At 44.7% G+C, this 15,117-nt stretch overlaps 1 protein-coding gene across 1 annotated transcript; it reads right to left on the minus strand.

Annotated features, from left to right (window-relative positions):
- MTO1 (mitochondrial tRNA translation optimization 1) lies at positions 1 to 14,376 on the minus strand. The gene is made up of 12 exons (XM_081904874.1): positions 14,025 to 14,376; positions 11,298 to 11,497; positions 9,578 to 9,695; positions 7,666 to 7,955; positions 5,971 to 6,083; positions 5,392 to 5,582; positions 4,953 to 5,083; positions 4,215 to 4,419; positions 3,954 to 4,125; positions 1,807 to 1,925; positions 1,532 to 1,689; positions 1 to 290 (listed from the first exon to the last, which is right to left on the minus strand). The coding sequence occupies exons 1-12, from the start codon at positions 14,251 to 14,253 to the stop codon at positions 114 to 116; spliced, it is 2,103 nt and encodes a 700-aa protein (XP_081761000.1). The 5' UTR covers positions 14,254 to 14,376; the 3' UTR covers positions 1 to 113.
- Positions 14,377 to 15,117: the final 741 nt, after the last annotated feature.

A 15,117-nucleotide genomic window follows, 5' to 3' on the forward strand; every position in this document is an offset into this window, starting at 1 on the left:
TAGCTCTTGTCTATTTATTGGATAGCAATTACATACATGGTATGTGAATGACCGGATAACCACAGGCTGCAGGAACACAAACAGTTCAATGGGTTTTGCTCAGTAAGCACTGTTCACATATCAGTAGCTTGGAGCTTTCTTTGTCCCAGCAGGTTGACATCAGGGATGGGGGTAGCAATCCTGTATCTCTCACTTGTTTGCTCTGCTCTTTTGTGATGGTTCTTCACAAACCTCAGTAGATTTAGAACAGCAGCAGGTGTAACTCCAGGAATGCGGCTGACAGCGCCAATCTAGGAACAACAGGGAGGTGAGATTGCCAATTGTAATGCCACAGTCTCCCCGCCTCCCCTTCATGTGTGTTTCATTGAAGTGACTAAAATACACACACTGTTGATCATTCTATAAACAGCCATGTCAATGAGCAGTCCTACTGCCAATGCAATTATTTCCATTTGTGCAACATAACTCCCTCTCTTATACCCTTCCCGTTCTGGATGTGGGGGTTTTAACTTTCTAGCCACCATTAAAAATGAGCACTGCTAGCTTGTTTTTTAATGGCAGTGGAAGCTCTTGATAGATTATATACCATTGTCATCAGCATTATAACAACATACAGTTCACAGCTATGGTTCAGCATTTGTGCACATGTCTAAAAGAACATCATTTTGCATTTATTTGACTGCTTAAATTACTTAAATGATTACAAAGCCTGTCAGTATTACTATCCCCATAGTGTTGGTGCAGAAAGGTTTGTAGAAGTTCTGGCCACATTTGACTCAAAAATGTGTCTTACCCATTATGCCACACCCCCTCCTATGCATACAATGGTAGCCATTTTTTGTTGGTGTGCACAAAGGAATACATTTTATGACGGGGGGGGGGGGGGCGGAGACTGCCTTACATGTTCAAACTGGAAAAAGACACATAAGCTAGTCTGAAGCATTCTGATAACAAAAAAACAGGTGAAATCAAAATGGCAGACAAACTTTACCATATTATCAGCATGCCTATGCTAATTATACATAATATTTATCATTATAAATTATACATAATCTATATATTTGCACAGAAATGGGCTTTAAAAATAAAGAATAAAAAGCCCCACCAAGTTAAGTGTTTTTTCTAAAACTCCCTTGATGCTTTTAATTTCCAAATTTTTAATAAGGCCAGGAACACAGTGGTGAAATCCTGTGAAATGCTCCCCCCCCCATTTTATTTCTCAACTTAGAACGAATTCTCTTGGCACTTTCCATGTGGTCTCTAATAGCAAACAAAGTTGGAAGATTCACTCTAAAGGCAGAGCTGTTAACCTAGCGAAGCCCCTGCTTACTCAGTTTTCTGCCTTTGGAAATGACTATAATGCTTTCAAGGTACATTTTAATAACTAACCCCCTACATATTAATGCTGGGTTGCTTGACTACAATTCCGGGCCACAATGGCTAGTGCTGGTAGGAGTTGGGAGTCTGGCAACATCTGGAAAGGCACAGTATCCCTACTGCATCCAGCAAACTCACACTACTAGCAGCTTACCGTCTGGGGACGGTGGGAGTCCAGCTTCTCTCGCACTTCCTGAGATAGTGATGCATCGATGGTAAAGTAATCCAGATCTTCTGGCAGCTGAAGAGCCTCATCCTGACGCACTTCCTCTATTTCCAGCCTCTGAACGGACACATGCCATTCATAAACAGCTTGTGAGAAGAACAAAGAGAATGAACAGAACAATATATTATATATTTTGGTTCCTGAAATTCATTCTGATAAAATATATCGGATAGAATTGTACAGGGCCTGCTAGTCTTCCATACCTTCTATTTTCAGCCTTTCTGCCAGTTGTCTCCATTCAGCAAACTTTTTCAGAGGCCCTGGGACAGCTCGTGACAAAATCTCCATATTGGCTCCCTGGTACTGAAGGATGTCTAGGGCACTAAGCAAAAAACCAAAACAGAGCAAAAACAATTCCTGTGAAATTATGTGCAAGATGTGTTGAGTGCTCTCGTCATAGAAAGGTGGGATCTAAAACAAGTCTAAGCTAGTACCCATTCCCATGGAATTCCAAGGAAGTTTACAAGACCTCAGGCTTGCTCAAAATATGGTATCACTATCCAGGAAGCCTTAACCACATTGTATTAGGGATCATTTAATGCACACACACAAAAATGGCTGATTCAACTCAAGGAGCTTACAAGCCAACAATGAAGATCACAGATAAGAACTTGGAAAGAAACTATACACAATAACATGGGGACAGCATTAAAAAAAATGACACTGTATAATACATTGAAATAAGTGATAAGGTAGGTTATATAATGGAAGAAACACAGCATTTTAGCTCAAGGGCACCTAGAATTTCTTCTGTTTTTTTTAAGGCACACACAATGCTTTGCAACTGCAACAAAATTAGGCTTAAGGAAGCTGGTTCAGGGCTTAAGAAAGACTGCAGTCATATACCTATTTATTCGTGCAATATTGCTTTGTGAAGCTGCTAAAACAAACTTTTCTGGGTCCACAGGTTTGCCAGTGTGTTTGTTTTATGTGGGCAACAAATCCCAGGCCATTTTAGCCAGAGCCTTGCTCCCTATCACAAAACATGCTGTGAAACCTGAACTCTGCTTATGTGAGGTACCAATTATGATATTGTTAAGAGGGTTACTTAGTTCAAAGATAAAAGCCTCAGATTTTCTAGGACTTTCCTTCTTTCCACAGGAATAAATTTTGAATTCCCCCTTGATTTTCTGTGGTAATAGTGGTGGGGTACCAGGTTAACAGTTTTACATTAGGATTTGAAACTGAAAATACGCCCTAGCTCTAGGAGTTTGTTTCTATAGGCCATTATGATGTTGTTGTTGTTGTTTAATCGTGTCTGACTCTTCGTGACCCCATGGACCAGAGCATGCCAGGCACTCCTGTCTTCCACTGCCTCTCGCAGTTTGGTCAGACCCATGTTTGTCGCTTCGAGAACACTGTCCAACCATCTCATCCTCTGTCGTCCTCTTCTCCTTGAGCCCTCCATCTTTCCCAACATCAGGGTCTTTTCCAGGGAGTCTTCTCTTCTCATGAGGTGGCCAAAGTATTGGAGCCTCAGCTTCAGGATCTGTCTTTCCAGTGAGCACTCAGAGCTGATTTCCTTCAGAATGGATAAGTCTGATCTTCTTGCAGTCCATGGGACTCTCAAGAGTCTCCTCCAGCACCATAATTCAAAAGCATCAATTCTTTGGCGATCAGCCTTCTTTATGGTCCAGCTCTCACTTCCATACATCGCTACTGGGGAAACCATAGCTTTAACTATATGGACATTTGTCAGCAAGGTGATGTCTCTGCTTTTGAAGATGCTGTCTAGGTTTGTCATTGCTTTTCTCCCAAGAAGCAGGCGTCTTTTCATTTCGTGACTGCTGTCACCATCTGCAGTGATCATGGAGCCCAAGGAAGTAAAATCTCTCACTGCCTCCATTTCTTCCCCTTCTATTTGCCAGGAAGTGATGAGACCAATGGCCATGATCTTAGTTTTTTTGATGTTGAGCTTCAGACTATATTTTGCACTCTCCTCTTTCACCCTCATTAAGAGGTTCTTTAATTCCTCCTCACTTTCTGCAATCAAGGTTATGTCATCTGCATATCTGAGGTTGTTCAGATTTCTTCCGGCGATCTTAATTCCGGCTTGGGATTCATCAAGTCCAGCCTTTCTCATTATAAAATCCCACAAATTTCACCGAGTCACCGGTGAGGCAAGACAAAAGAAAGCAATGAAATTGCTTCACCTTTCCACAGAAACACTCTTGACAGCTTTGTACATTCTCCCCCACACAAACACCATCACAAGAAACACTCTATGAATAGAGACAATTAAAAAGGATAGAGTGGGTAAATGTGACGTATATGAAGTTTCTGTATGAATCTGTGCTTCTCTAAAACAAGACCATGGCAGGGGGGGGGGGGATAAGAGAGAGACTCATACCTGCAAGGAGAGCTACGACCAGCACTTATTGTAATCTCTGGTATGAGTTGGGCCCATTTTGCATTGCTGAACTGAATAGATTTCAGCATTTCAAGTCCTTCATCTAACACTGCTTTCATCTGAGATGCTTGCTCATACCGCTTTAGAGACACACAGCCAGCTTCATGATAGCCTTAAAGAGACCAAAAAAGTGCTCAGGAATTAGGAAAATTGTGTGCACGTGTGTTAAAAAAAAAAATTGCCTCTGGAGGAATTGACTACCTCGGAAGGTGAGTCTGCTGTCAGCGTTATCTGGCCTCAGAGACATCCGAAACTCCACTCGGCTGGTGAACATGCGGTACGGCTCACTGGTGCCCAGAGTAGTGAGATCGTCAATCAGAACCCCAATGTACCCCTCCGTGCGGCTGACAATAAATGGAGGTTTCCCAGTGACCCGCAGACTGGCATTGATTCCAGCAACCACACCCTGCCAGAGAGCAAAGAGATTATAGATCACAGAGGAAACCACTATATATACTAGACACCAGAAGCTTGGTCTGCTTGATCTGTTCAGTAGCTCTGTGTCTACGATAAGGAGACTGCTTAAGCCGTAGATACCACATGTGACTTTCCCACCATGTATCCCAGTTATCCAATGGCATGCTAAAAGGTGTCTTAGCAGAATAAAATCGGCAGAAGCCAATTATGACAAGGGCTCATTCCCTGGACATAAAAAGTACGGTAAGTTTCAGACATGTGTACACACACATGTTCTGAACAAATGCTCTTGAAATCGGCATTCCACAACCTGGTGCCTTCCAATGTTTTGGATCAGAATTCCCACCAGTTTCTGCCTGTAGGGTCATGCAGGCTGAAGCTGATGTGAGTTGTAGTCCAGAACGTCTGGGTTGGAAGAAGGCAGAGTCAAAAGACCTGTGACTGCAAGCTGCTAGTTATATCATCACGTTTGATACTGCAGAAAGCATTTCACAGCCACGACCCACTGCAGGTTCTCCTCACCTGAGCTGCAGCCTCTTCGTAGCCTGTGGTGCCATTTATCTGCCCTGCAAAGAAGAGCCGCTGGACGAGGCGAGACTCAAGGGAGGCGGTCAGCTGACGTGGGTCTAGAAAATCATATTGCACTCCATAGCCTATTAGGACAGATATAGGTGATAAAAGGTTTATTGATTCCAGCATCCACACCCTACGACAGAGCAACGTGGTTACAGGTAGCAGGGGGAAAGGATGCATGCTGCATTGTTTCAAACGTTTCTGTAAGATAAAGGCTTACAAAACCACATGTCTGGTGATCAGAAGACATGCACAGCCATGTGCTGGTGGACAATCAAATAACATCCCACTTGACATGAGGCAGACAAACCTCGGCATCCGCACACACTCCCACATGATATGCTGCCTATATAGCCCCATCCAACTGGACTTCCTTCACACCTCTCACCTGGCTGTACCATTTTTGCTTTTTCCAAGCCCTTAATATGGGTGATGAGCTCCTCCTGGATCTCAGATGGCAACGTCAGAGATATTCCCTGCGGGTAGATGACGCTGGAATCCAGACCCTCAGGCTCAAGCCAGACCTGATGAGCGCGATTTGGAAAACGCAGAACTTTCGACTCTAGTGAGGGACAGTACCTAGAAACAGGAGGAACAGCCGGCCAGGTTAGGATGCTGACACGGAGAAGAGTCCAATCATGAAATTTCAAGAGACTGGATTGGTTTCCTTATTGCTGTACTCCTCACCCACAAAAGCAGGTGTGGGAACCTTTGGCCTTCCAGATGTTGCTGAACTACATGTAGTTGAGCAACATCTGGAAGGCAAAATGTCTCCCACCCCTGAATTAAACAAACTCTAAGCCTAAACATGTGCAACTTCATTTGCAATATTCTTGCCCTATCGGTCTTGCAGCTATCATCCCCATCCCCTTTCTTCCCATCAGGGTTCAGACTTTCCCCCCTTCTTTCTTTTCATGCTATGTACACCGACAGCACTGTACATAAAATAATATAAACAGGGATTTACCGGGGTCCTCTTGTTGTCTCTCTGACGTGGTTGTTCAGGTGAAGGTTCTCACGGATGATTTTCTCCACTTTTGGGTTTGTGTGCGTCAGGTAACATGACAGCTGATCTTCTGGCTGAAACAGAACCACTTGCATTCAGTGAGCAAATCAGGGTAGCTTTGAAGAATGCCGAACTGTTTTCACAGTCATCTTGAGAGAGATCACTTCAGCCCGCACTCAGCCATTATCATCATACCACCTGAGCATACCCAAGCACTACAGCCTTAACCTTTCCCAGAAAACTATACCAATCATTGGGTTACACTCAACAAAGCACTAAGAAGATCATTCCATTAGGCAAGCAGATATTCCTGTGGTGATGGAACCATTTATTGCCCTCCATGCTGTTTTTGGGGTTCTTCTGACTCTCTGGAGCAGATTTGGTGAGGGTGTAGTGAGAAGAGGAGTGGGGGGGGGGGAATCTTGTTGTACTAGCAGGTATCCTTGTGCTGGCTTCTGCTAGTGCAGCGAATTAGTTGAATATGGCCCCTAATTTCTCCATAATACTATTGGAGAAATGGAAGCACGAGTAGGCCCCAATCTCGAATGTTTCTCCTGGGAAGAAATCAAAGCAATTTTACTTCCAAGCAAACAAGCTTGAGATCAGAAGGCTTAATGATTTATCAAAGGTCACACAGAAAGCCTTTTGTGAAGTCCAGTGACCGAGATCTCCACACCAACCTAGAGCTATCCTATTAGATAGCGACTTATCCTTTGGACCTTTGAGCCCTCAAGTAAGCAGTACCACTGCTCTCAATTTATGAATGGACTCCTTTAAAAGGGCAGTGATGATTCTAAAATGGTTCACACTGTATTTCAGTAATACAGTGGTACCTCGGGTTACAGACGCTTCAGGTTACAGACGCTTCAGGTTACAGACTCTGCTAACCCAGAAATAGTACCTCAGGTTAAGAACTTTGCTTCAGGATGAGAACAGAAATTGTGCGGCGGCCCCATTAGCTAAAGTGCTACCTCAGGTGAAGAACAGTTTCAGGTTAACAACGGACTCCCAGAATGAATTAAGTTCTTAACCCGAGGTACCACTGCTGTCACTTGTTCTTTTTTTGGCTGTAGCAGCTCAAACTGTAAGTCCGTGAGGATGTGCTAACTGTTTCTGATGGTTTTCTGCATATTGCAAACTGCTTTGAGATTTATAAATCTAAAAATGAAAAAAATATTTTGAAACTTTTTGACCAATATAAGATGTCCACTGAAGAAGAAAATAGTGACCTGCAAAAATGACAGGGCAGATATTTCAGGGACAAAGATCGCTGGTGAAGCAGTGTGTGATGGTTAAAAATTACCCTCAGTTCTTCTACGTATGTATGAGGGCTGATATTTCAGGAATAAAACTTGTCAACTCTGACGGTATACATCGTCACCGGACTGTGCCAGTTTTTAGGGGAGGATTTCCATCAACTCCTTGCATTACTCTCAGCAGCTTTTAACAGGAATAGACAAATATGTTGATGATTTAGGAGCACACCCCCATCTGTGTAACCGGGGATAATTTCTGACACAGCCATTTCAAGAAATCCTCCTGCATGCTAAAAACCACAGCACTGCCAGACTAATACATGTCACTTTGAGGAAGAGAAACAGAGGCTCCCGGTCATAAACCTCAACAGCTGATTACTTCCTCAGGGCTCCTTCGCACCTTAATCCACACAGATTCACTAAGGAAGCTGAACGGCACAGGAGAGCTGTCGGCGGGATGCCTCTCGAGGATACTGAAGTCAATGGAGTCTTTCACCAGTCGGGGTGGAGTTCCAGTCTTTAACCTTCCTATGGTAAATCCAAGTTTCTCCAGAGTCTGAGCAAGGCCGACGGAGGGCTGGTCTCCCATCCGCCCGGCAGGATGCATTTCCAGTCCAATTAGGATCATGCCTCTCAGAAATGTTCCTGTGGTTAGAACAACACTCCCAGCATGCACTCTCCTTCCGTCTTCTGAGGGGAAAACATGGAGTGAAACAGAGCGGAGTTTAGAATACCTGCTGCTGCCCTAATTAGAAGTAGCTTCTTTCCCAAAGAGGTTTTATCTTAAACAATAGTAAATCCAGTAAATAAAAGAGCTCACTTGTAATGCATCAGTAGTTCAGTGCTCATTTCTTCTCTTTCCAAAATAGATATTATCTTGAACAATTGCAAACGCAGTAATAAACAGTCCACTTGTGATATACTAGTGGTTCAGTGCTTGGACGTCGTTCTGGTAATCTGACGTTTCATCTTAGTCATCAAGCTTTGTAGTAAATAATATACAAGAGAAGACAGTTTGTAAACGACTTAAAGCAGGGGTATATATGTCCCCTTCTGCATATTTCCGTCGGGAGGAGCATAGAAAAGTTGTTAAAGCTCCTTTCGTTAAACAAACTGAAGGACGTCATCCTCTTTCTATACTCCTTCCGATGGAAACATGCATTTGTTTAAGATAAAATCTATTTTGGAAAGAGTGAGTATCTTTTTCCACCAGGACACAAGGAAGTTTGAAGTTCAGCACAGTCTTATTCAACGACAGAAAACATTTATTTATTTTTTGCAGTTTGATATTACCTAAAACCCTAAGTTTATGTTGCTGCCACTTAAAGACAGCTGCTTATCCTTCAGTTTCACACATGTTATTACAGAGAATGAGAGAGATATGTGCTTATACTCTGTATAAAATCAAGTCTCTCATGATCATCCTACTTATTCTATCTGTTGTTTTCTGAATTGTAAACATCTAAGTGCCTCATACTAACTAAACTACATAGTCCAGAACAGCATAACTTTCTGCAGTGGAATTACAGTGACCTAGAAAAGACTAGATAACCTACTGAGTCAGAGGTTTTCGTTACAGGATTCCCAGTAGCCTAGTCTGCCTATCTGTAACCAAGGAAATCCTTCCAGTAGCACCTTAGAGACCAACTAAGTTTGTTATTGGTATGAGCTTTCATGTGCATGCACACTTCTTCAGATACATGCACACGAAAACTCATACCAATAACAAACTTAGTTGGTCTCTAAGGTGCTACTGGAAGGATTTTTTTATTTTGTTTCAACTACGGCAGACCTACACGGTTCTTTATTTACTGTAACTAGAACTAGGAAATCCTATTTTTTGTGTCAGGGTAGTTTCATACAGCTATTCTGAGATGGTGAAGCTACAATCAAACACCCTAAGTATCCAGCCAGCTTTTAACACCAAGCCCTGATGTTTTTACAAGTTCAAAAATGGCCATTCAATATGCATTGCAAGTGACAGTTGCAAATGTGGCTATTAGTTCATTAAGGACTAGATTAAGATTAGTTATAAATCAACTCTTTGGAAATAATGATGGCTTAGATTCCCTGGCTCACATTGCATGGGCTTAAAAAATGAGGTAAATAACTTAGCTAATTTCCCAACCAATCTGCTTTTCAAGGCAGAAAGAACTAATGGGTTCTTGTGCCACTTGAATTCTCTGCAGAGGTGAGGTCTCCCTCCTCCTTTTCCCTGGAAGTAGTTTTTGCAAGCTGCTGTCATGGAAAGCAGACCCTGCACAAATGGATGAAGACCTCTGCTTCAGGATGCAGCTTGCCAGAATACTGACCCAACACGACTCCACTGACGCAACATTTGCCTGGATGATCCGATTCTGGGTCTGTCAGTAGAAGATCTTCCACAGAAGCTTCACAAACTGTCAGAAGTGGGGTTTGGAGAATTTCTTTCTACTAGGGGAAAAAAACCCTGTTAAAGGAATTTACACACACACATGATCTTTTAAGGACTCATAAGAAAAGGAGAGAACCTCCAGTAACATGGCTGCGCTACTGAGTTCCTAGGTTCCCCCAGTTTACTGCAAGCCTCGCTTGCTAAGGAATAGCTGGGAGTGCACTTAAAGGTTTCCGATTGCTCCTTCGCAGCTCTGTCATTCCCTGCCCCACCTATGATATCAGCTGTGGGGCAGGTGGGAACTGTTTGGAGGGAAAATAGGGTTGTGGGTCAAATAAAGACCCCAGATCCACAGCTTTGACAGACCAACCCTATTCAAGAGTGAGGCCCTTTCTTGCCTGAAGTCAAAGAAGGCATAGCCAATGTCTTCCATAGTTGCAGTAAATATTTTGGTTTATTAAATCAGTTTTTAGAATTGTTAAGTTTAAGTTTTTGAAAACAATAAATGCATTAAATAGCCACAGCCAGCTTGAGAATTATATCTAATAACACAAATAATGAAGACTAAAAAGACTAAAAGCCATATATAGTCCATCATTGCCAAATCAAAGATGGAAGTCTGATCTGGGCACCTCCTTTTCCTCCCTCACGAGATTTTACCAAAAAGAGAAGAACTGAAACTGCACAAGCATTTATGTTCTCATACAGCACTTTTCAAAGTTGTCCCACCCAAGTGCTTGTTATGTGAGTACAGAATGTCTTATTCAGAGAATGCTGAATTAACACTGTGTTTTACATTTTAAAAAGAGACATTGGCTTGGTTGTAGAGAAAATCCAGCAGAAAGGGGAAGGCAGAAGGAAGCTTTCTCCCTTTCCTCTCCTCCCACAGTAGCCCTCTGAAAAGCCTTTCCGAAGAGTCAGGAGACCCTTATTTGGAGGCACCTGCTGGGAATCTGTACCTGCCTTTCCCACCCATATCATTCGCCCCACTCCAGGGGGGTTGGTGCAGTTTCTGGAAGAAGGTGGGGCAGGAAATTCACCTTCTGTCAATGTTTTTCTGGATCCACTCCATAATTTCACAGTCATGTTTTTTTAAATACAACTCTGGTGTAAAATGCAATTGTAGATGATGTTTTGCAGGGATTTTCTTCTAAGTTTCCCAATATTACGTTTGAGTCTCCATTGCTGTATATCCAATGACACTTGTTTGTTGGAATAAGGAGCCATTCCCCCCGCCCAGTGAAGTTTACATTCCAGGTTATTTAAGCATGACAGAAATAAGTTGCCTTTTCCAATCAGACTTTCGGATTTAAATGTTTTGTAAATCATTTTGGGAATTTGTTGAGTGAGAGGTAACTTGTGCATTTTAAAAACAAACCAAATTACTGGATAACACCCTCACCACCACACCAAATGTCAATCAAGATTCCATGCTGATTAGGAAACATTTTGGTCATTTCCCCAATATTAATGGTAAATGAAGTGTACATTTTATTATATCTGACACACACACACCCATTCACATGTTTACCTTCATCAAACTGGCAGTGCACTCATAAACATGTATACTTGAATAAACCCCACTGAGTTCCATAGGTAAGCATGCATAGGGTTGCCTCAGAAGCCTTCCTCTCCTCTCTTCCTATCCACATTCTCACCTGCATGTGCTCTTTATAGAGCTCTCTGTCAATCTGGGCTCGGAGACCCCAGACGGCCGGTCCCTTGCATTTATTTAGCACTTTGTAATGCACTCCCGACTGATCGCAGATTCGTGCGCAGAGCCCGTCCAGTGCGTCCACTTCCCTGACCAGATGTCCTTTTCCAATTCCACCAAAGGAAGGGTTACATGACATTTGACCTGGACAGCATAACAAATGAAAGGCATCTAACTACAAGCAAACAACAGCTTTTAGCCCGACCCCATTTCCTATGCTCCAATTGACATGAATGGCAAGCTACTTGTCAGGGTGAAGAAAATACTGATTTGATGTGTAAAGATCTTTCCCATTCTAATTGACCCATGAGGTTTCTGGAAGCTTCTCTGTGTAATACAAGCTGATGCAAGCTGGAAGTTTCTGGCTGACATGCAAGTTTCTATTCTGCCTAGCAAGAGGCAGAAGGTTCCTCTTTCACTCAAGGTCATGCTGACTATAACAATAGGCCAGAAGGAGCCTAAGTTTCACTTTCTATCTCTCTTTCCTTCTGGTGTGGTGTTCTGTATACAGTGGTACCTCTGGATGCGAATGGGATCCATTCCGGAGCCCCGTTCGCATCCCGAAGTGAACGCAACCTGTGTCTCGGGACTTCCGTGCATGCGCATGACGTCATTTTGAGTGTCTGTGCATGCGGCAAAACCCGGAAGTAATGCACTCCGTTACTTCCGGGTCACCGTAGAGCACAACCTGAAAATGCTCAACCCGAAACTACTTCAACCTGAGGTATGACTGTATAGTATGCTTAGTGTTAAGGTTTTAGTCTTATTAGAAATTATTGGCGGTTAAATTAAGTGTCGCAACTGGATTTTCTATGGACAGTGCCATTTCTGAATGTATTGGATTTGTAACCATTATGCTCATTTGCCTTCAGTAGCAGTAAAGCTCTGCTAGATAAAATATAAATTGCTTCTGGTCTATTTTTGGGGAATCCTGCAATATGTTTAAGTTTTTACTCTACTAACTATACATTGGAATCTGCTCTGGATCAATATGAGTAGAATTCATGGCAGTACTGTACTCCTCTAGACCCAAAATCAGGGGTCAACAAACCTTTTCCGCAGGGGGTCAGTCCACTGTCCCTCAGACCTTGTGGGGGGCTGGACTATATTTTTTTGGGGGGGGAATCTACCCCCCACGACTCTCCCCTCCCTTCTCCACAGCACTGGACGAGCCCCAGTGACTGCTTACCTGTGCCCTGCGAGCCGCAGGGGCTGGCAGTGGCTGCGGAACAATGAGCAGCAAGAAAGGGCTGTCTCCAGAGAGAGACTGCTTAAAATGGCACTCAGCCAACCACAGCTCAACAAAGCCCGGCCCCCTTCCTCCTCTAGGCAGGGCGGGGAGAAGCCAGGAGGAGGGAGGGGGAGGCGGCGCCATGGTGTGTGTGTGGAGGGGGGAAATGGCGCAGCCCGAACGATCAGGATACCATGCTGATCCACATGGCGATTCCCAGACCATCCGTGGGCCGGATCCAGAAGGCAATTGGGCCAGATCCAGCCCCGGGGCTTTAGTTTCCTGACCCATGCCCAAAATTGTAAGAGAAAACCAAGATGCCTTACTTCTGCTTATTTCTAATTCTCTAACTCTAGCAATCCTAGATGCAATATACATCAAAATGTCAGGGTTTTGTATTTGTTTTAAAAATGCATTTGTTTTTATTAATCTGTTCTACAGATCCAATCACATATGGATGTCCAAAAACGGGAGGCAACTTCATTTTCCAAAAAATGAAATAAGTATACTGTCATTTATGATTATCTTATCAACCAACAACACTGCTGCTGTTATGTTTCTCTGGTAGCTCCATTCATAAAATAAACATTTAGCAAATGGATTAAAGGTGATGTTGCCATGTCAGGTGTTGGGAAAAGTTCATGTCTCCTGATAAACAAACCCTTTGTTGTTGTTTAGTCGTTTAGTCGTGTCCGACTCTTCGTGACCCCATGGACCAGAGCACGCCAGGCACTCCTGTCTTCCACTGCCTCCCGCAGTTTGGTCAAACTCATGCTGGTAGCTTCGAGAACACTGTCCAACCATCTGATCCTCTGTCGTCCCCTTCTCCTTATGCCCTCCATCTTTCCCTACATCAGGGTCTTTTCCAGGGAGTCTTCCCTTCTCATGAAGTGGCCAAAGTATTGGAGCCTCAGCTTCACGATCTGTCCTTCCAGTGAGCACTCAGGGCTGATCTCCTTCAGAATGGATACGTTTAATCTTCTTTCAGTCCATGGGACTCTCAAGAGTCTCCTCCAGCACCATAATTCAAAAGCATCAATTCTTTGGCGATCAGCCTTCTTTATGGTCCAGCTCTCACTTCCATACATCACTACTGGGAAAACCATAGCTTTAACTATATGGACCTTTGTCAGCAAGGTGATGTCTCTGCTTTTGAAGATGCTGTCTAGTTTTGTCGTTGCTCTAGCGTTTTCCTCCCCATGTAAGTAACCTATTATGGAGAGATAATGAGGACGTACTTGCTAGCCCTGCTCTGCTGCTGTTGCATCTCCTGCGAGCTCCACCATCATGCTTTCCAAGTGTTAGGGGAAGGAACCCTGCTGAGGTCCACTGTGCTACCTACCCTGGCAAAAACTTTGGCAACCTGCATCCCTCGGCGGGCGAACTGTGTACCCACACCTGCCGGCTCCCACTGAGCAATCCAACCAGCTCCCTGCTTACCTATGGTGTCCACCTTGTGCGTGACGAGCAGGGTGCGGGCTCCCACCCTCGCCGCCGCCGCAGCCGCTTCAGTGCCGGCGTGGCCACCGCCGATCACGACGACGTCGTACCTGGAAGCGCTGGAGGGGCCGGCGGCCGCCGAGGTCACCTCGCCCCTCCCGCTCCGTAGCCACGTCCCGGGGTCCGGGGGAGCGGCGAGGCGGCGCCAGACGCGCCTGAGCGGCAACATCCCGAGGCCGGACAGAAAGACCCGCCGAAGCTCCTTCAGGTCGGCGCGGCGGCGGGAAGGAACGCGCGTCGCGCACCGGCTACTCGGCGCCGCGCAAGGGCGCCGCCATCTTGCCCCGTGACGTCGAGGCGGCCGGCTCCACCCGCTGCCCTAGGGTCGGGGACGCTTCCCGCATGCGCGCCTGTAACTGGACGGGAAGGACCGACCGGCAGGATTAGCGGTGGGAGGCTCCCTCGAAGGGAGCGCGCCGTTCGCTGCCGGCCTTTTATTCAAAATACGACGCTGAAAGTGCGCTCGTGAAGAGGTCTTCTTCGCTCACCGAGCGGCAGGCTGTTGCTGGCGGAGAGGGCGGCATGCATTTGTTCATGGTTTTGTTTTTTAAAGCAGGGTTTCCCGGGGGGCAAGAACACAGCAACTTTAATTTTCTTTTCAGGATTGGAGCGCTTCCTGTTGCTCTTTGATGTGTGTATTGAACTGATGCAGCTGTCGGCATCTTTGGATGCTCCTTGATGGTGTGCCACAGTGAAGGCAGGTACATGCAGCTGTGGGCTGCATTTTTTCTCCTGTCACCGTGACACCCTGATGCAAAAGCTATTACTGTATTGGGGACTCTCAGTCCAACATGCAGTTATGAGTCATAGGAACTCTGCCAGAAGTGGCAACCGCATTTAATCGCATGCATATTCCATCCCTGTAAAATCAGACTCCAAAACACTGAATTGTAGGAAAGCTTTATCCAACGGGTGAGCTGCTACAAGTAGCCAGCAGAAACTGTCAGCGTGGGTCACATTCTCATCTAAAGCACATGGCTTCCTCCAAATAATTATGGGAAGTGTAGTTTGCCTTCCACAGAGCCACAATTCC

Source organism: Podarcis melisellensis (assembly GCF_964234715.1).
Source record: "Podarcis melisellensis genome assembly, chromosome: 3".
Lineage (NCBI taxonomy): Eukaryota > Metazoa > Chordata > Lepidosauria > Squamata > Lacertidae > Podarcis > Podarcis melisellensis.